Consider the following 20,170-nt stretch of genomic DNA (forward strand, 5'->3'; position numbering starts at 1 on the left):
TCTAAGATGTCCTTGGGGTCTTCTTCACCCCCAGCAGCTCTTTGCTCTGGGTCCTTCTAGTCACTTCTGGCTAGTTTTGAGCTCTGCTCTTGCAGGTTGGTTGTCTGGACCTGGTGAGCAGGCAGTCCCCGTCCAACCTCCTGAGGCTTCTCATGAGCTCATCATGTTCCAGTTAGCTCCCTGCAAGCTGCCTGCATGCCCGGGCAGCCCGGCTCTCTGCCGCCAGCACCGGTGCCCTGCCCTTGGAGGCAGCGGCAGGGGGTGGGATAGAGCTGGGGAGCGGGACGGGCAGGAGGGGTGTCTGCAGGGGCTGCGGTTTATCTTTCCCTGTGAGCTAACCCCATCATGGAAGGTGCGGGCAGGAGGTCCCGTCGATGCGCCTCTCTATGGGGTGGGCAGCCGCAGGCGGGTGCGTGTGAGGGCGCCTGCCCGTACCGCCTGGGCTGGGCTCTCGGGCCGGGTGAGTCAGCCCACGGCACACGCGCTCTTCCTGTTGGGAGTGACTCAGGTGGAGCAGCCGATAAAAACCACGCGGAAAAAAAGGGAGCCGGCGCGAGCCCTGCATCCCTGCTGCAGCGAGCTCCCCGTGCTCCCCAGCACAAGGAATGGCTGGGTACCGGCTCCTGCCACTCTGCTGCCTCGTGGCATCTGCCCTGCCCGCAGCCCTGGGCACCAACAGGGAAGGTGAGGCTCCGGGAGGGTCGGCGGTTCCTGCTTTCACGCTCACGTGCGGTCCCGCCAGCGGCTTTGCTCGCATCCCTGCCCCAGGGCCAATAACTGGGAGGCGTCTGGGTGCTGCAGCACCCTGCTAGGGTCCTCTCCCCTCCCGCCTTTGGGATTAAAATTGGACCTTTTAGTAGGTGCTTTCCCGTAAATTCCCTCCAGGGTTAAATATCCCGTGAGCATTTAGACTTTATTTTTTTTCACTGGCATCCCCTTTAAAGAACTTATTTGCGTGCGATTACTTTATCCCTTTCTGTATAAAGCCTTGCTGCTTGGGTGGGATTCGGGTGTGAGCATGAGCATCGCCCAGGGAGCGGGTGGCTGATCTGCCCGCTGCTGCTGTAGTCAAAACCTCTAATCCTGAGGAAGAGCTGGTGGCATCCAGGATCCTGCTTCCTGTTTCAGTGTGCGTGGTGTGTGTATTTTGTGCGAGTCCGTGGGGCTCGCAAGCTGCCCACTGTGGGAGGTGTGAGTCTCCCACGGAACACAGACCGATGGCAAGCTTTAAAAATGCATGTTCCTCTTGCACGTGCAGTTGTAGCAGAGGGTGCAGCGCAGGGATGTTTAAGCGTGTTCATCAGCCCAGTGGTACATCAGTACCAGTTGTGTTGTCGCGTAGGCTGGAGATGGGTATGTTTGGTCAAAATTGGTTTTGTGTGGATTTTGTAAATGCTGAGATACTTCATTTTTTTTTTGTTTGTTTGCAGTACTCGTTCTGAAACACGCTCACTGGAGTGAAGTTGGTCTTTTATCAGTTCTAAGTACAGTGCAATGTGATGGGGGGAAAAGTACTGAATAAGTGGGGGTTTTGTTGGTTTGTTTGGGTTTTTGTGGCTTTTTTTTGTTTTGTTTGTGTTTTTTTTTATGTTTTTGTGTTTTGTTTTTTTTTTTTGCGGTGGGGCTGTGTGTTCTCTGTTTTGTTTTGGTGGTTTGTTTTGTAATTTTTGTTTTGGTTTTGGGGTGTTTTTTGGGGGTGTGTATGGTTTTTTTAAAGACCTGATTGACTTTACATGCTGCTTGGAGAATTATTACAGCATCCTTAATTGCACACAAGTTTTAAAATACTGATGTTGCAGTCGCTCCTTCCTGGCAGCATGTAGGTTGCTGCTTTTCCATGGACCCTTGAACCTCTTTCTACACGTATGTAAAAGGGACAGCCAATAACTGGCCATGCACTTCTGCTGCAGCAGACTTTCCGAGTTTGTTTGGGGGTGTAAATTAGCCTCCCGTGCTGTTTTGTGGTGCTGGATGCGTGCTTGTAATTAGCACACTCAATCCTGTTTTGTTTGCAAATGCTTGAGTCAAATTGGGTTCATGTATGATCTGGTCGAGTGGCAGAGGTCAGGGTGCTTGTACTCTGACCTGTGCAGAGCTTTGCTCAAGCAAGTGTGTGTTTGCCTTAGTGGTGTGCCTGCACATGATGGCTGAAGGGGTATCCCAGGGTTCAGGGAAGAGTTGGGGTGTGGAGGTCAGATGTGCTGATGAGGTGTCTGATTTGATGTGTTGGAAAGGAGACACCAAATGGCAGCTTTTGGCTCCTGGTGCGTGGTCTGTCCCTGCTGATGCTGACGGAGCCCCGGAAGCTCCAGGCAGTTCTTCCTGCACTGAGAAAGCTGTGGAGTTGGGTGATGGGGAAACCCAGGGCTTAGAGTAACAGATGGGACAGCCTGGTGGGTCACTGACCCAAAAGCACAGAACAGGGAATGGCTTGTGTTGTCGTGGAGGCTTTTTTGTGTGCAAAGCTCTGTTGTTCTCTTGATAAAAGGAGTAGTCTTTGCAGACCAGCTCATATGCACAGGGCTCTGGGTTCTGTTCCTTGCAGACCCAGGGCCAACCTCATTTTCTGGTCTTGTGAATTTAAGACAATTTCAGAGGTGCAGAACTGCCTGTCTGCTTCTCCAAGTCTTTCTGATGTGGGAATTTGTCTCAACACAGCAAACAACACAGCACTTCATTTAGCTGGGCAGGAGCTAAGGGAGGGATTCCTGCTGGATGCATGCCGCAGGTCTCCTCCATGCTAACATAGCATTAAAGACATCCAGCTGCAAAGCTTCTCCTCTGTGAAGCCTGTTCTTCACAGCTGTCTGAGAAATCTAAGGACACAGCCTCAGGGCACTTGGACACAAAAATGATCCTGTCCTCAGTTGGTCCTGAGTGCTCTGTCTCATTAGCAACTCCAGTGCCCCACTCTTGGTAAAGATTAACCTGCCTGAGCTCTGGTTTCCGGAAAACCAGCAACAGGAGCATATACACCAGTGGGGTGGTGGCACTAATCTACAACAGCATCTTAAATGGGTTCTGATTAGACCTGAACCCACGCCAGGGCTGAAGAGCTGACTGAATGTGCTGCAGCCTTAGAGCAAGACCTGCAAAAAGGTTTTTGTTCCCTGGGAGAATGGTGCTCATGCCTGTAATTCAGCAACTCAGTAAATCCTCCAGATTACATAGATTTAGGGTGATGCATGGATAGGGTTTAACTCAATGATCTTTATGTGTCACTTCCAACTAGCTTTAGTGTGGAGGGATGGGGGGGTGGGACTGACCCCAAGCCGTCTGGCTGTGAAGGTGAGCACAGATGACTTGAGAAAGTCCTGTGCTGCTCCTCTTGGTGGGGTGTTTGCGTTGTCTGGTCACTGGTAATGTCCCCAGAGCCTCGGTGCTTTCTCATGCCCTAAGAGGCAGGACTTCTGCACCCACAGGTCCCCTCCCAGCAGGCTGAGGTAGCAGAAGACATTCTCCTAGTCTCCTGGCAGCCAGGCTGCAAGGAAAGAGCCATATTTGCTGGAGCTAGTAATATCTCTCCCCGTGTTTGCTGGCACATGAGGTCATCCCTGTTCTTGGCAGCAGGCTTGGCTGAGTGCCTTCCTCTGGTATGCGGGTGTTCATGGGTGTGTGTGAGGGTGCGGGCGGTGCCCAGGGTGCATGCTTGGGCGATGAACACAGGAGCTTGTGCCTGGTCCCTGCAATCACAGATGCAGAGGATAGGAACTTGTATCCTCTGGCTAAGCTCTGCCAGGAGTGCTGGAAGGAGGAGCCTGCACGGGTGTCAAGTACAATGTGCTGCCTGCATCCATGCTGCAGGTTTCTGCTTGCTTTTGGATCTCCTCCACCTCCCTGTGCTGTCAGAGGGGACCTGAGCTGGGGTAGTTTGGATCATTTCATCAGCAAGCTCTGTATCCCTGCAGAAACTGCTTTTTCCCTCAGGGTGTTTTTCTTGCACTTGTCTTTGCCAATTGTTCTTTCAAATGTGCCTGTCCTCCTCAGTGGCACCGAGGAACTCATCTGAGATAAAGGTTCTTGGACTTAAACACTCTAGTACTGGCTGCTGAGAGCTTGGCAAATAGGTGAGAGATGACTTCAGGAGAAGACCTGGGCAAGACGATGAAGAAGAGTGCTAGAGCATGCTCTCCAGAGGTCCTGTCTGTCTTGGCTGTGCTGGGATGCAAAATCTCATGCCTGTTCTTCCTGGCATCTGTCATGCAGTGATGTGGGCAGCTGCAGCTTTGTTTCCTGGGCAGGGTGGGTGAGATGACCTGTGTAATCCCGCCAAAACCTTCCTTTTGTTTTAATCTGCCTGTTGGCTGGCACACTTCTGCCGAGCTCCTCTGGTCACAAACCACTCCTTATCACCCCTGGACTTGGCTGGGAGGACACTTGTGCTGCCGACCTGGTGGATGTTGGCTGAGCTTTTCTTTCTGGGCTCACTCCTGGTCAGAGGCTGGGAGAAGCAAAACATAACCTAAGGGATCCTTCCCTTTTCCCTAAAGTCACCAGTAAGATTACTCACTCTCAGGACAACCCAGGTTTGGTTTGGGTTGGGTTGTTTTTTTTGTTGTTGTTGTTTGGGGTTTTGTTTGTTTTTTGTTTTGTTTGTTTGTTTGTTTGTTTTTGTGTGTGTGTGTTGTTTTTTTTTTTCCACCTCTGCTTGCTCAAAGACTTTTTTGTGTTGGAATGCCTCCATGAAGACATGTTGTGCTGTGGAGTGGGGCTCCTTGGCTTGGGGGGGGGTGGTGTCCATCCTGAGCTGTTTTGGCAGTGAAATTGGGCATCACTCCAAAGTGAAGGGATGCAGGGCATAGTGTGGGCAGCAGTAGCACATGGGTGTCTGGTGGACAAGTTCAGAGACATAGGGACAGGGCTTGTTATTAGCAGAGCAAGAAGGGGAATTTTGCATTGCCTGGGCTTGTTCCTTGGCCATCAGGGTGCGTTTACGGCTTCATGGCTGATACCCTCATCTCTAAGCATCATTTGAGGTGTCTTTTTCCTCTCCCCAGTGTGTGACTGCAATGGGATGTCCAGGCAGTGCATCTTCGACTGGGACCTCCTGAGACAGACAGGCAATGGGTACCGCTGCCTTGGCTGCCTGGGCAACACGGAGGGTGTCCGCTGTGAGCGCTGCAAGGAGGGCTTTTTCCGCCAGCGGGAGGAGGACTGCTGCCTGCCCTGCCGCTGCCACCCGCACGGTACGTGTCTGTCTGCTGGGGACAGGGTTGGGCCAGAGGTGTAGCGGGGTTTACAGTGCCTGCCAAGTGCCTGCTGCCGTGTGTGTCCTTAGGCCCTGTTGAGCGCATGGACTGGTCTGGTCTTTGGGTCCCTACACACCCAACCAGAGCATAGCAGGAGAAACAAGCTGGGCCGGCTTGACTCCAGGTGGGATTATCTGGGGAGGTGACAGAGTCCAGTTCTGTGTTGCTGCACCCTAAGTCATAGGAACACCTCCTCCTCCTGAGTGTTTCACTGGTTTGTGCTGGGAGTTTTCAACCCCCTAGCAGCTCCAGACCACATAGAGGAAGACCCACCTGCCCCCTGAAATGATCACAGAATGGTTTGGGTTGGAAGGGATCTTCAAAGATGACCTAGTCTAAACCCCCTGCCATAGGCAGTGATACATTTCACTAGAGCAGGTTCCACAAAGCCTCATCCAACATGGCCTTGAATAATTTCAGGGATGAGACAGCCACAACTGTGTTCCAAGTCACACCACCCACATCATAAAACTTTTATTCCTTATGTCCAATCTAAACCTCCTGTCTTTCAGTTTAAAACCTTTGCTCCTTGTTCAGCCACTACAGGCCCTGGTAAAAAGTCTCTGTATCATTTCCCCTCCTGAGGTGTAGCACTGTGAGCTGAGGAATTATCTTTTCATTTTTACAATACGACTAAAAGCCTTTGTGAAGCTCACCTTTATATATTGATCCCCCTCTGTATATTCAAAGGCCACAATAACATCTCCCCGGAGCCTTTTCTTCTCCAGGCTGAACAAATTCAATGCTCTCAGTCTTTCTCCATAGCAGAGGTGTTCAGCCCTCTGGCCATTTTGATGGCCCACTCTGTAGCCGCTCCAGCAGGGTCTGTGGCCCCGGAGCTGGATGCAGTATTCCAGATGGGGTCACATGAGAGTGGAGTAGAGGGGAGCATCACCTCACTCAACCAGCTGGCCATGCTGCTGGTGATGCAGCTCAGCACACAGTTGGCTTTCTGAGCTGCCTCATGTCCAACTCTTCATCTACCAGTACCCCCAAGTCCTTCTCCATAGAGCTGCTCTCCATTCATCCATCCTCAGTCTGTACTGATACTGGGGATTGCCCTGACCCAGGTGCAGGACCTTACACTTGACCTTATTGAATTTCCTGAGTTCACATGGGCTCACTCCTCCAGCCTGTCAAGGTCCCTCTGGGTAGCATCTCTTCCCTCCAGCACCTCCATCAACAATACCTGCCCCATTGAGAGGGACCCTGCTCTGCTCTCCTCTGCCCTGCCTTATATTTGGCTGGTGGCCATGAACCTGCTGATGCCTACCAGGATTTGCTCTATGGGGAGCTGCTTTCCCCTCCCAGCTGCAATCCTCAAGGACAGTGGCCAAACCCTAACACTGAAGTGTCAGCTTTTGCCAGCTCTTTGAGTCATGCTGGTGCTTCCTCAGTGCCACAGTGTTTGGCAGGCTCTGCAAAAGCTTTTAGTTGCATTGTAAAAGTGAAGGGATAGTTCCTGAGTTCACAGTGTTGCACCTTGAGAGTGGAGGTGGTGCAAAGTGCTGTGATGCTTGGGGACGGATAGGAAGCTTCAGCCTTTCCACCTCCTCCGGCAGCTTTTTGCAGGCTTCAGGGCTACTGGATGGGATTTCTAACTGGGGTGTTTTCTGTGGGTCTTGTGGTGCTTACACAGTAGATGTGATGGCTCCTTCATCCTTGTCATGTTTCGGCTTACTCTGCAAGTAGGTAGCTCGTACATCTTGCACCGAGGTGCTGTAGATTTTGAAATGCCTATTGGTCTCTGTTGAAGCAGGAAGATCACTAGAAGCACCATCTGCACAAGAAAAACAGGTGGCAAGAGGACAAAGCAATAGGCCTTAAGGGGGTGGGAGGAGGGCAAATATCTGCTTGTCTGCCTCCCCTGCTGGCGTGCAGGGAGGGCCCAACTGCAGGACAGAGCCCTTGGGTCTGGCACCCTCTCTCCTCAGTGCTTACATGTGTTAGATGGTTAGAAATCAAAGATTCTGCCATGGTCCTTGGTCCCATAGAATCCTTGTAGAGGCATCAAAATCAAGTACTACCTATGTCTACTAGCAGAGGGGCTGGCAGAGAAGAAAAACATTCTCTGCTTGGTTTTCATGCCCTGGACTCAGTCTTGTCCTTTACAATGACCTTTATGGCAGGAAAGAGGATCCTTGTCCTGGGCATCTGGTCAATGCCTGCTGGGATTTATCTTTTCCAAGGCTCCTGCATCAGCTGGGGAGGCTTAAGCAGCTGTAACAGCCAGACCTCATGTCTCAGCCTTGTGCCAGGATCTCAAGGGGATACCTGTTGCTGGATTGTTGCTGCAGTGATGGTGTGATGCTTTGCTCCCCTGTCCTGCAGCAGCATTGCTGGGCAGGTGTGGGGATGTGTCCATTTAAACCTCTTGCCGTCTTTCTGCAGGTGCCCTCAGCCCACAGTGCAACAGTGATGGCCAGTGCAGCTGCAAACCCGGAGTGATGGGCAAGAAATGTGACCAGTGCCAACCGGGCTTTGAGTCCCTCTCTGAGGCTGGGTGCCAGAAGAGTGGGCAGTAAGTGCTGGTGACCATCAGTTGCATAGGGGCTGCTGGAGGACCAGTTTCCAGAGCTCTTCCAGCTGCTGTAAAGAGCCTGCGCTGGCTGAAAAGCAAGGGCAGAGGCAGTCTGTGTGTGGCAGCACACTGATAGCCTTAAGCTAACCTTGCTGTGAGAAGGCAGGCTCAAGTAGGGCTGGACCTCCATTCCAGCCTGCAGAGCTCACTGTTGCACAATAGCACCGAAATCTGAGCTTAACCATTCTCTGAGGCTATTGCTTTGTTACCCATATAATGTCAGACATTCAACAGACAGGCTAGGTGATGTAAATTAAAACCTGCCCACACATCGATCTTGCTGGTGTCAGTGCTGTTCACAAGGACTGGCCCCATGGAAAGATGAGCTGCAAAAATCGACCCCTTCCTTTGCAGGAAGCCCTGTTTAAACACCTTTCAAAGCATTTCTGGTTTGGCTTCCTCAGTGCTGTGTCCTCTTCTTTGCTTCACTCTGCCATTGGTCCTTTAGGGAGCAAATGGTTGAGGCAACGAGTTGTCTGCCATGATTGGTCTCCTGCCTGAGCCTCCTTGGGGTGTTGCTGCCTGTTGGAGCTCAGCCAGGGTCTATTAAACATATCCGGGGCTTACTGATCTCAGCAGAGCTTTACTTTGCTCTTGTAGCTGGATCTGGTGCTCTGGGGTGGTAGTGTTGGGCACTGTCTCAGCCTGGCATCCCATACTGCTGCAGGTGAATTACTTAGAGAGATGGCTCTGGTGATATTTTTCCCCTTCTAGCATGGGAATGGTACCTGTGGGGGGGATGCCTCTGCTGTCTTGTATAACATCTGGGGCACTGAGCTCCCAGGCCAAGCTGGAAATCCAGGTAGAGGTTCCTGCTGTCCTTGTTGCAGGAGCCTGCAGTGTGTGTGTGACCCAGCTGGCAGCACAGGGGACTGCCTCTCTGGCCGCTGTGTCTGCAAGGCGAGCACTACTGGAGCACGGTGCGAGAGGTGGGTGTCAGCAGAGGTGGGTGTCATGCTGGACTACTGAGGGGCATGTTCTGCATCTCCCCCACAGTCGCACGTGCCCATCTCACCATCCCAGCCTGGTGATGACTTTGAACCATGGCAATGGCTGTGTTGCACAGCTGTTGTTAGAGGGCTGATTATGTTGGGCAGGAAAGGAGAAAACAGACTTGAATGTTGTCACTTTCTTGTGCTTTCCCAGGTGCAAAATAAACTTCTATAACTTGGATGCCAGAAACCCTGCAGGATGCTCCCCCTGCTTTTGCTATGGACACTCAGCTGTGTGTATCAGTGCAGACAACCACAGCGTCTACAACATCACCTCCACCTTCCAGCAAGGTGAAGCCCTAAGGCTCCTGGGGGTGTTTGCCATCCCTTTTATTCACAAGCTGCACGCAGTAGCTGCCTGGTTCACATCCCCGCTGGAGTAGCTGTGGTTTGATGGGTGGGATGGCTTGATCATAGGCAGAAGTAGGGTCTGGGAAGGGAGGGGGGGAGCCATGGTCTGCTTTATCACATCTTTCCTGCCACTTGGGGGGAAACCTCTATACCCAGCCTGGCTTATTTACAGATGTATCAGCACAGAGATACTTGAGATACTTGTGCTGCTCCCTTGGAGGTCAGGGGGTAGGAAGCCAAAGGGTTTTGATAAAAGACAGATTTAGAAAGTTGCTGGAGTCCTGGAAATGCCTTCCCTGCCCCCACTGACTGCTCCTTATTGGTGCTCCAGGTGCAGAAGACTGGCTAGGTGTCTACGAAGGTGGCTCCCCAGCCCAGCTCCAGTGGTCCCCACGCCATCAGGATGTCTTCATACCAGCAAGGAGATTGGAACCTACATACTTTATGGCCCCCAGTAGGTGTGGGACGAATGAGGGGTTGAGCTGATGATGTCCGCTTTGCTTGGTCTGATCCCATGAACTGAACCTTTAGGAGGAAGGCAGGTTTTTAAGCCTTTGATTTTGTCCCTTCCTTCCCTTTGCAGCAAAATTCCTCGGGAACCAGCAGCTGAGCTATGGGCAGACGCTGTCCTTTGATTACCGCCTGGACCGAGGGAGACGCCAGCCATCTCCTTACGATGTGGTCCTGGAAGGAGATGGCCTGAGAATCACAGCCCCTTTCTTGCCCCAGGAGAAGGTTCTGCCCTGTGGTGTCAGCCAAACATACACGCTCAGGTAAAGGGTGATGCTGGGGCATCTGCGGGTGCGTGAGCAAGAAAGGCTGCAGCTTGAAGGAGCTCCTGGATTCAGCTGTGGTCACTCTGAGGTGGCAAATAGTTGCTTAGTTTGGGCTGGATGCAACTCAGGTGCTTCTCTCCTGGAGGAAGTTACTTTGTGAGAGGGGCAGTAGAAAAGTCTGTTTCAAGGTTGGGCTGGGTATTTTGCTTGGGTCAGTCACATGGGTGGAGGTGGTTCCCCAGAACCTTAAGCTCAGGAGAGAGATAAGCGAGGGCTGCCATATGTTCTTGATGAGACATCTCATTTTCTTAGAAACTGCTTCCATTTCTCCTCCCTCCCACGGGCAGGTTGGATGAGCACCCAAGCAGCAAGTGGAGCCCGAGGCTGAATCACTTTGAATATCGCAGGCTGCTGGGAAACCTGACAGCTCTCTGGATCCGAGCCACCTTTGGGGAGTACAGTAAGTGGGGGAGAGCTCTCATGCACAAGGTCTGCTTCTTCTCACTGCTGGAGATGCCAAGTCTCCGATGGAGACACCTTTGCTGAAAGGTATTAAGAAATAATAATAATTTTTTAAGTTCCCCAGGATGGACAAAATTAAATTATGAAGAGATTGAGTAGGACGGCAACAGTGGGGGCAGCAAAGCCTGTGGGTGTTGTAGTGACGCAGGAGACGTGTGCAGGCCCTGGGTGTGGGTGACCAACCAGCTGTACCTCCCTCCAGGCACCGGCTACCTGGACAACATCACCCTGGTGTCGGCACAGCCCATTGCCGGAGTGCATGCTCCCTGGGTGGAGCGCTGCGAGTGCCCGGCGGGATACCGGGGGCAGTTCTGCGAGAGGTGTGCCCCTGGCTACCACAGAGATGCCCCCAGCCGGGGGCCCTTCAGCACCTGTGTGCCATGCAATTGCCATGGGGGAGGAATCTGTGATCCTGACACAGGTAAGAGAAGCCACCTCCACACTGTGCTTGTAGGGGTATGGGAGCACAGGGTTGCTGCCTGAAAATTGAGCTGTGGGGAGTGTGGGGGCACTGAGTAGGGCAAGATTATTGACTTGGGAGGCTGCTGTGTAGGCAACATCCTGGGCAAAATGCCCCAAGGCCTAGAAGTGCTGCATTCAGAAATACAGTTAAGATGCGATTTGAATCAAACTGGGTTTAGATGGAGCTCATTGGAGAGAGAAGAAGCATCTTCTACTGCCTGGGCAGGACTCCCTTGTAGGGAGTTTGGACTAGACGACCTTTAAAGGTCTCTTCTAAACCAAACTGTGCTATGAATCTGTGATTTTGTATGGCATGAGTAGATAGCAGAAATATCGACATGGTTTACTACGTACCTTGTTAAAATAGCCCACAGTGTTGCCATGTAAAGCCAAAGTAACGCAAAGTTAAACTTCAGTATTTTGAACTGGAATTTCCAAATATTTGAGCATTGAACAGGAGGCACAATGCAATACATGCCTCTTTAGGAGCTATACAAGCTGTGAAAAAGGAGATACAGCCACCTTTGTGTGGTTATTGCCAGTCTTCCTGCCTCAGGATGGACTCCCAGTGAGGCCTCACTGGGATCCCATTGCAGGAGCAGGGCATGGTCCTTCTCATGTAATGAAGCACTGATAGGCAGAGAAATGAAGTGGGTATGGGCAGGCATGGAAATCTTGAGGGGTCCAGTGGAGGATGCTGGACCATGGGAGCTTGTGCTGCAGTGGGTGGCATGACCACCAGTGAAGGGTGGCCAGGAGGTGGAGTGGTGGAGGGTGTTCTGCCAGGAGTGAGAGCAAAATGCCCTGAGCTCTTTCCTTCCTCCTTCAGGTGAATGCTACTCAGGAGATGAAAATGTAGCCAATAGTGTCAGCTGTCCCTTTGGCTTCTACCGAGACCCGTGGCAGCTGCATGGCTGCAGGGCATGCCCCTGTGGCAATGGCCAAGGCTGCTCGCTGGTGCCAGGCAGTGAGGAGGTCATCTGTGACAGCTGCCCACCTGGAGCTGCTGGTAATGCCCTTCTCCAAGCCGCTTCTGCTCTGCCTTTCTCCAGAACTTCTGCCTTATGTACTGGGAGATGCAGGCGTCTGTGAGCCAGGATACTCAGAGCTGGGTGAATCATCCCATCTTCTCATCCTGGCTTGCCTATGACATTGCTGCTCCTGCCTCTTTGGGGTATTTCAGCCTCAAGAGCTGTGTAAACACACATTACCTGCCCTGGGAAAAGTTCTTGTCTAAACAGAAAATGTGAATGGAAAAAGGATGGGTGGAGAGGGAGGGGAATAGAGAAATCGGGCAGGGGGTGTGGGGAATGGGAATAGAAAATGGCTTGCCTGAAGTCAGTTGTTGCACTCAGCTTTTGAGAGCCTGTCTGGTGTGTTGTGCATTGGCTTTGGCAGTAAGGAGAGTGGAGAATCTGTTGTGCCAAACCTCATTGGGCTGAACCACCCCCATTTCTGTGGAGCAGAAGAAGCAGGGCAGCCTCTGCCTTCCGGGCAAGAGCATGAGCTTCTCCTTGTCTCTCCTTTCCCAGGGGCCAGCTGTGAGTACTGTGCTGATGGCTATTTTGGAGACCCAGCAGCTTCCCTGCCCTGCCAGCCGTGCCAGTGCAATGGCAACGTGGAGCCCAACGCCGTGGGGAACTGCGATCGCCAGACGGGCGAGTGCCTCAAGTGCATCTACAACACTGCTGGCTTCTACTGTGACCGCTGCAAAGACGGCTTCTTCGGGAACCCTCTGGCCCCTGATCCTGCCAACAAGTGCAGAGGTGAGACCCAGGCACAGCTTGAGCTGGGGATGAGTAAGAAAATCCACACCAGAGTGTGCAGTGACTTTATGGGAAGAGAGATGCTACAACAGCTGAGGCTGGAGAGTGGGAGCAGGAGGCAGGGCTAAATGGTGGGAGGAAAACAGGTGGTGGATGGAAGGATGTGCTGAGACTTGAGGGTGATAGGCTTCTTTAAACCTGTGCCACTCTGACCTGCAGCCTGCACCTGTGACTCGGCTGGCGCTGAGCCTCTGAAGTGCAGGAGTGATGGGAGCTGCATCTGCAAGCCCGGCTTTGAGGGTCCCAGCTGTGAAGAGAGTGAGTGCCCGGCTTGCTATGGCCAGGTGAAAGCCCAGGTGAGCATCTGTGCCAGCCCCAGGGCCACTAAGTGGCAGGAAGTACAGTGATACACTTGTCCTCAAGCATGTCCTCCTCAAGCATCTCCTCCTGGTGCAGCTGAGAAGTAATTTTGTAGGCTGTGCCTGAACTTTGGGTTTGTACCCAATTCAACTGACAGAAAAAAAAAGAAGCCCTAGTACTGCTGCTGGCCTGCTGTGCCCCATCAAAAGAAAGCCCTTGCTTTACTCTCCATCCTCTGGCCAGACAGTGGACCTAGTTCCCACCCTGGTCTTTCCACTGTGGGTTTGGTGTCTTGCTGGCTAAGGTCTGATCTACTGTGTCGGCAGATGGACGTGTACCTGCAGCAGCTGGCAGAGCTGGAGCTGCTGTTCTCAGAGGTGCAAGCTGGTGGTGGGCCTGAGAGCCAGGAGCTGGAGGGAAGGATGCAAGGGGCAGAGGAGATGCTGCGGGACATCCTTGCGGAAGCTCTCAGCCTGCAAGGTACCACACACCTGCTGCCCTCAGATGAGGCCATCTGTGCTGTATCAGGAGGCTTTTGCTGCCTGTGCCTTTTTGCTCAGTGGTGAGTTTCTCTTCAGCCTTCCTTTTTCCTTCTCACCAGCTTCTGACAGGTCTCTGGAAAGCCGTGTGGTCAGGATAAAGGGGCAAGGGTCCACTTCCCAGAGCCGCTTGGATGAGATAAAGGCAACGGTGGAGAGGTTGAGATCCCTTGGGAGTCAGTATGAGATGCAGGTGCAGGACACTCGGCAGCTGCTGGAGAGAGCCAGGCTGGACCTGGACCGCAGTGGAGCTGCTCTGCGTCAGGTGGTAAGAGCATCCTCATGCAACATGCTCCTAATCTAGCCCAGGGCTGAAAAAAACCCATGGGGAAAGGAAGAATTTAATGTATTCCAGTTATTACCTTTGTTTTGTGAGTGCTAAAGGTATTCTGATGGTCCTTTCTGTAAGGCTGGGAACTGGAGAGGTGTTGCTTTTGGGGGTCTGTGGAGGTTTAATGTGCTGCAGTTGCCTCTTTCACTGCTGAATCAGATGAAGGGTAGGAAAGAGCTCTCATGTCTCTCTTCCTTCCTTCTCAGACCATTCCCACTTCAAACCTTCCCGGGGGCTCAAATCAGTTCTTGATACTGGCCCAGGAGGCTCTGAGACTGGCCAGCAGGTGAGTTGCTCCCACCATCAGCTGAGAGAGAGGGGAGAAGGGGGACTGAGGTCCTGCTAGGCACCCAGAAGGTTCTTTTAGGTTGTCCTTGCCTATCTACCGGGTTGCAGCTGCTGCGACCTCTGTGCCAGCCCTTTAGCAGGGGAAGATGCAGCTGCTGGGCTGGCTTCACTACCCTACAGAGCTGTCCTCAGTAGCCTTTGAGGGTGGAGTTGGGTGTGGTTTAGAAGCATCTTTAGGGTCAGAGTTTGGCCCATGGGTGTCCAGCTGGAACAGGCAGCATCTTTCTTCCCCTTCATGCTCCTCTACCCTTAGGATATGCAGAAGGGATAAGCAAAATATGCATCCCCTTCTCAAATGTGCTGTATTTCCTAAAAGGGAAAAGCATTGCTGAATACAATGCTAAAGGGAGTTGGTGGGGAAAACTCGGGTGGGAATCCTTTCTCATGAGCACCCACCTGTGCTTTGCAGCCATGCACAAGCCGCCAACACCATTGAGCAAGCTGTGAAGGCAGCACGGGAGGACATGCGGCAGGCGCTGGAGCTGGTGCGCACGGCTGCTGGTGGAGAGGTGGCCGCTGCCAGCTCCCTGCAAGGGCTGCGAGGGAAGTGAGTGCGGCTGTGTTCACCCACGGGTAGAGGGGGGACATGGGAGGAAGGAGGGGGGTGGCCAAATGTCTGTGCCCCCTTCCCTGCCTCCCCAGCTGAATTGCAGAAATGTGTGGTTGGAGGCAAGACAGGCAGGGACTCGGCTGGACTTTGCTGACACTGATGAGCAGCTCTGAGGAGCATCTGCTTCCCACCCCACAGATCATGATGCTCCCAGAGGCCTGCCTGAGGCTGGGGGAAGAGGTTTAATGCCCTCTGTGTGAACAAGCTCCCGGGGATGACTTTCACACGTGGTTGCAAATCTGGGCTGGGTTTAGCCTAAAGGTAGATTTAGCTCCATGTTGCCTGGGTGGCTCTTCTGGTTGGGCTGGTGTCTCTCCAGAGCTCACCATGATGCTGGGATTTTGCACACCACTGGAGGGTGTGAGCAACAGCCCTAAATGAAGTTAAGGAGCTGAACAGGGATGTGTAGGAGGAAACATCCAGTGGTTAGGAGAGGGATTACCAGAGCTACTGTGGAGCCTGTGAGGGTTCAGCTGGTGTGAAGCACCCTTGGTTTCTGGAGTTGGGAGCATGCAACCAGCAGACACCCAGTTTGGCAGAGGGGCTGGAATGCAGAGGATGTTTGCAATTTGCTTTTCTTGCATGATAAATCTGCATGGAGCCTTGGAGAGCATGAAAGAATCAATGTAGAAGGCAGCATTAATGTGGTGGGAGGTTGTCAGTTTAGCTGGTACCATGTTCTTAAAACTTCCCATCCATGCAGGTATGAGGACCTGAAGTTGCTGGCTGGAGGCCTGAAGACTGAGGCTGATGGGATGGCCTCTGAGGCAGACAAGGCTTATCAGGGCAGCCTGGTGCTCCTCGGCTCCCTGTCCCGCCTGACAAAGACCGACACTGGGTCCTTTGAGGTGAGGGTTTTGTGCCTGTGGGACCAGGAGATCTCCTTTTGCTCTCCCTTACACCTTCCCTGCTATGCTGCCAGTGACTCAGCCCTTTCCAGAGCTCTGTCCCCATTGAAGAGCCATTTGATATGCATCCTCCCACCCTTCTGTCCCCATAGCTGGCTGCAGTGCATCTGTCACTTCTTGCTGTGGTTCCTCGTGGGCATCCAGGCAGTCATTGTTTCTCTGTGTTTCAGGTGGAGGCAACCCGGCTGAAGCAGGATGCCAGTGCTCTCCTGAGCCTGGTGGACACCTACATGGCACAGTGCAGGCAGCTGCAGAGCCGCACAGGGAGCTGGGAGGAAGAAATCAAGCAGCTGCTGCGAAGGGGAGAGGGCAAGAGAGCGGTAAAAGATTGGTTGGGGGGCTGCAGCTTGAGTCATCTTCAGCGTGAGCTGAAGCCTTGGTGGGATGCCTGTGGAAAACACCACTACTAGTTGGTATCCTAGCCTGTTTGCCAAAGGAGAGGCAGCTCTGCTTCCTGCTGAGGACAGTCCCCTTTCTCAGAAAGGCAGCCACTTGGGGGTGGTCTTCTGTAGCCAGTGGGAGACCTCACTGTGTGTGCAGAGCGGCTTGCTACAGGGTCTCACCTGCACATCACCTCCGTATGAGGCAGGTTGAAGACCTGCTTCTGGGAAGATTATAGCTAAGATAACTCAGGATGGCTGGAGCTGGTTGAGGAGCACCAGCACAAGCCTCTGCTGACAGTCAAGCTGTGGTAGCCATGATTCAGGGGCAACAGCAGGTACTTGGGAACAGGCTGATGGGGTTTCTTCCACAGTGCAGCTCCTTTCAGATTGCTCTGGGACTGATGTTCCTGTACCATGTCCTTCATCTGCCTGTTGTGTCCTCTTCACCCATTGCAGGCGCTGAGGCAGCTGCTCCCCCGAGCCAACCTCGCCAAGAGCACAGCCCTGCAAGCTGTGAGCTCTGGCAATGCCACCTTCTATGAGGTGGAACAGACCCTGAAAAGCCTCCGGGGTAATGTCTAGAAACCCTTTCTTTCCCCTTCCTTGTGGTATCTCTCAAAGGTAGTGCAGCTTCATTTCCACACACGTTTCTTTCAGAGTTTAACCTGCAAGCATCTGATAAGAGAAGGGAAGCTGAAGATGCCATGAGGAGACTACCGATTATCAGCAGCATGGTCACAAGTGCCAGGGAGAAGACAGACCGAGCTGAATCAATCCTGGGCAGTGCTGCTTCTGAATCCAAGGCGGCCAGAAGCGCAGCAGGGGAAGCAAAGCAGATCACCATGGGGATCCAGCAGGTGAGGACAGGCTCTGGTGCTGTTGCTAGCAGAGAAGGGTTTGGAAGGGAGAGCCATGGAAGAAGAGGGTGGTTGGCAACTTTATGGTGGACCTGATGTGCTGACTTGGGCTGACATTTGGCTACAGTGGATCCTGCAGATACGAGAGTTGGCTGTAAATGACTGGGGTGTGTGGAAGTCTACAGGCACCTTTGTCCCTTGAAGAACAATGTGGCATCTCACTGTGGCCACTTTTCAGTGATCAAAGGGATTTTTCCACAGTCTGAGCCACTGGCAGACTATAGAGCTCCCAGAATTGGTGTTGGTGGGTTCAACTCCCAGATGTATGTTGTAATTCCCCAGGGATTTGCTGATGTGTGCAGGAGTGGTTTAGCCATGGCCACAGAAACAACTCTCTGGAGCAACTAAGTGTTGCGAGAATATGAAGGGTACAGGAGAGCTTGTGATAATTTTGAGTCCCTGTAGAAGGAAGCTGTTTCCACCAGCTCCAGGCCCTGGTGCACCCAGGCTGATTTCAGCCATGCTTTGCTCCTCTGAAAGTGTCGTTGCCTTCCCTAGGAGATTACACGGCTCAAGGTGGAAGCCAACAAGACAGCTGATGGTGTCCTTGCCCTGGAGAAGGCAGTGGCCACTCTGCGGCGTGAGGCAAAGGAAGTGGATGGCGAATTTGAGAGGAAGCACTTGGAGGTTGAGGCTGATGCTGCTGTGATACAGGAGGTGGGTCCCCGTCTTCCCACCTTGCCCTCTTCCCCCTTGACTTCTGGGCTAGACATCGCCTTACATGTGCTGCCTTGCCTTCTCCAGACAGCTCAGGAAGCTCAGAGGGTCCATGCCAAAGCTGGCCGGGCAGGGGTGGTCGTGCAGGAGACATTGAGTGCCCTGGAAGAGCTGCTGCATCTAATGAGTAGGTTTTGTGACTCTGCAATAAGGCATGGATGGAAGCGGGTTCCCACTGGGGTCTAGGCAGGGGTATTGGGAGTTTCGCAGGAAGTGAAATAATATAATGCCTGTAAATGGGCTGGGTAGCAGAATGGAGATGAAGTATCTAGAAAGATCTAGTCCTCAGCCTCCTTCCATGGTTCCCTCTTCCTTGTTTTCCTCCTGTGCAACAGACCAGCCTGGTGCTATGGATGAGGATGGCCTGAAGCAGCTTGAGATGAATTTTAGCAAAGCCAAAACCAGAAGCAGCCAGCTGAAGGATGAGATGTTGGAGCTGGAGCAGACAGCCACACTGCAGAAGGCCCAGGTGCGGACACTGGAAAGCAACATCGATGAGATCCTGGTGGATATTAAGAACCTGGAGGATATCCAGAGAAATCTTCCTCCAGGCTGCTACAACACAAAAGCCATTGAATTGCCATGAGCGAGCTCTGGAAAGGCTGTAGTGCCTGCCAGGCTGAAGGTAGGAGAGCCTAGCCCAGCTGCCTTCCCCAGGCCTGGCAGGACAGACTGTTTTTGACTGTGTTGAACTGATCTTTACCCTCAAGCTCAGTGTGGCAGCTGAAGTTCACATTGACACCTGGCCCTGGAGAGTCCCTGGTTTTTCAAAGTGGTCTGTCCCTCAGTCATGGGAGGAAGGAGATGCCTGGATGTGTGAAGGTGCTACTGTCTGAAAAACAGCCCATTCCTACAATGTTTCTTTGAGTTGCAGGTGGGGTTTCTTGGTGTCAACCTTGGGAATTTGCACAATTCGGAGCCTGACGTTCATGGCTGAAATGTTCTCCACCCCCCTGTGGAGAACACTTCTGGTCTGGCACACACGGAAGTACTGTAGTCTCTGTCCTTACTTCTGGCACTGCCACCACCACCTCTTCATGTTCTCCATGTCATCTTTGCTTCAGTAGCTGAGGAGGCAGGGATTGAGCAGTGTGAAGAGCCAGTCGGGGGAGATGAGTTTTGAGCTGTGGCACTGGTGATGCTTCACGTGGCTTTCTCCTCCCAGCGTGCCCAGTCCTCACCTGGTTGGGAGTGGTGCTGGTGTGGCTTAGAGATTAGGCATCAGATGCCACTGATGACATTTTTGATAAAGCTGCAGGTCTACCATGGTGCTTCTCAGTGAAGTGGTTACTATTACACTAAGGTAGAAGCTGGAGCTGGCTTTGAGCTCACAGTGATGTGCTGTATGGAGAAAGAGGAGGATCCCAGGCTAGCGGGTTAGCAGAAAGAACTGCTGAGGGCTCTGAAGTGGAAAGTCTTTCCTCCTCTGCCTTGCTTCCTTCAGCCAGGAGAGGGTTCCCCTTCTTTCTTCCACACTTCAAGTCCCAAAGCCCCCAAGGGGTGGGTTTTTGTCAGAGCTCCTCCTGGGCAAGCACTGGTCTCTTTACCATCCCCTTCATGTTCAAGCACAACTTTTCCTTCCAAGACCAGTCAGTTCGGTGCCAGGCAGCTTTCCAGATGTCCCAGAGCCCAGGAGAAGGTTGTGTCTCCCCAAGCACCCAGAACCCTGCAGCAGTTGTCACAGGAATGAGGACTTTCTCCAGGCATCTGCAGCCACAAGCTGTCATGTCTGAGAACCTGGTCCTATCCTGCAGGAGTGTCAGCACACTGATTTGGTCTGTTTAAAAACACTGGAGATGTCCCTGGTTTGGTGCTGCCTATTTCCGCTTCCTCTCACCTCCCACATGGTGCTGGATGTTTTTTAGGGGCTTAACTGGTTGTCCACAGGGGTTTCCCACTGTACATCTGAGCAGAGCTTGGAGGAGCTGAAGACCACAGTACTTCACCCACCTGTGGCTTTTCTGTGGTTACAGCTGGGCTCTGACACTGCTCCCAGCTTCCTATAGATGCTATTTCCAGAGTCTAGGAGATGGAATTCGACTTTGCTGAAGCACTCTGACCTTCATAGGGGTGAAAAAGGAGGTCCTGGATGGAGAAGGACACTTTTGGTGACTCTACCCCTTGTTAGGTCTGATTCTGCAATAAAGCAATGCCTGTGCTCTTGCTTCATAACAATATACCAAGTGCTATGTTTGCCCTGAACTTTTATTTAAGTGAAATGTATTCTTGCCTCTGGCATGTCTTTCTTCTCCCATTGTACAGTGTAGGGACAGGTATTATGGGCTTGACTTTATTTTTCCACAAGTTGAGTTTTTTGGAAGGGAGAATGTAAATAAAGAATGAATACTTTTGGCTGGA

At 52.5% G+C, this 20,170-nt stretch overlaps 1 protein-coding gene across 5 annotated transcripts; it reads left to right on the plus strand.

Moving 5' to 3' along the window:
* The first annotated feature begins 350 nt into the window (after nucleotides 1-350).
* Nucleotides 351-20,170, plus strand: LAMC2 (laminin subunit gamma 2). 5 transcript variants are annotated; one of them, XM_062602234.1, is made up of 23 exons: nucleotides 351-684; nucleotides 4,998-5,186; nucleotides 7,641-7,770; nucleotides 8,661-8,759; nucleotides 8,977-9,113; nucleotides 9,505-9,627; nucleotides 9,757-9,946; nucleotides 10,297-10,409; nucleotides 10,674-10,892; nucleotides 11,763-11,942; nucleotides 12,466-12,699; nucleotides 12,919-13,055; nucleotides 13,386-13,539; nucleotides 13,661-13,866; nucleotides 14,136-14,215; nucleotides 14,687-14,824; nucleotides 15,591-15,735; nucleotides 15,966-16,115; nucleotides 16,635-16,749; nucleotides 16,836-17,035; nucleotides 17,594-17,752; nucleotides 17,840-17,939; nucleotides 18,148-20,170. In XM_062602234.1, exons 1-23 carry the CDS (start codon nucleotides 606-608, stop codon nucleotides 18,396-18,398), a joined length of 3,528 nt encoding a protein of 1,175 aa, XP_062458218.1. In that variant the 5' UTR covers nucleotides 351-605; the 3' UTR covers nucleotides 18,399-20,170. The 5 variants fall into 5 exon arrangements, with proteins under 5 accessions (XP_062458218.1, XP_062458219.1, XP_062458220.1 ...); XM_062602239.1 differs by lacking the exon at nucleotides 351-684 and adding an exon at nucleotides 7,009-7,046 and having other exon boundaries at nucleotides 5,068-5,186; XM_062602238.1 differs by lacking the exon at nucleotides 351-684 and adding an exon at nucleotides 6,942-7,046 and having other exon boundaries at nucleotides 5,084-5,186.

The sequence above is a fragment of the Pezoporus occidentalis genome, unplaced genomic scaffold, assembly GCF_034315485.1.
Source record: "Pezoporus occidentalis ecotype Australia unplaced genomic scaffold, CSIRO_AGI_Poc_V1 ctg76, whole genome shotgun sequence".
Taxonomy (NCBI): domain Eukaryota; kingdom Metazoa; phylum Chordata; class Aves; order Psittaciformes; family Psittacidae; genus Pezoporus; species Pezoporus occidentalis.

Bases quoted from the DNA above. Each gene is read 5' to 3' on its own strand.
- LAMC2 (XM_062602234.1), top strand. From the start codon at position 606: ATGGCTGGGTACCGGCTCCTGCCACTCTGCTGCCTCGTGGCATCTGCC. The intron at 14,825-15,590 runs GTGAGTGCGGCT...CCATCCATGCAG, and splicing joins CTGCAAGGGCTGCGAGGGAA to GTATGAGGACCTGAAGTTGC. The intron at 16,116-16,634 runs GTAAAAGATTGG...CACCCATTGCAG, and splicing joins GGGGAGAGGGCAAGAGAGCG to GCGCTGAGGCAGCTGCTCCC.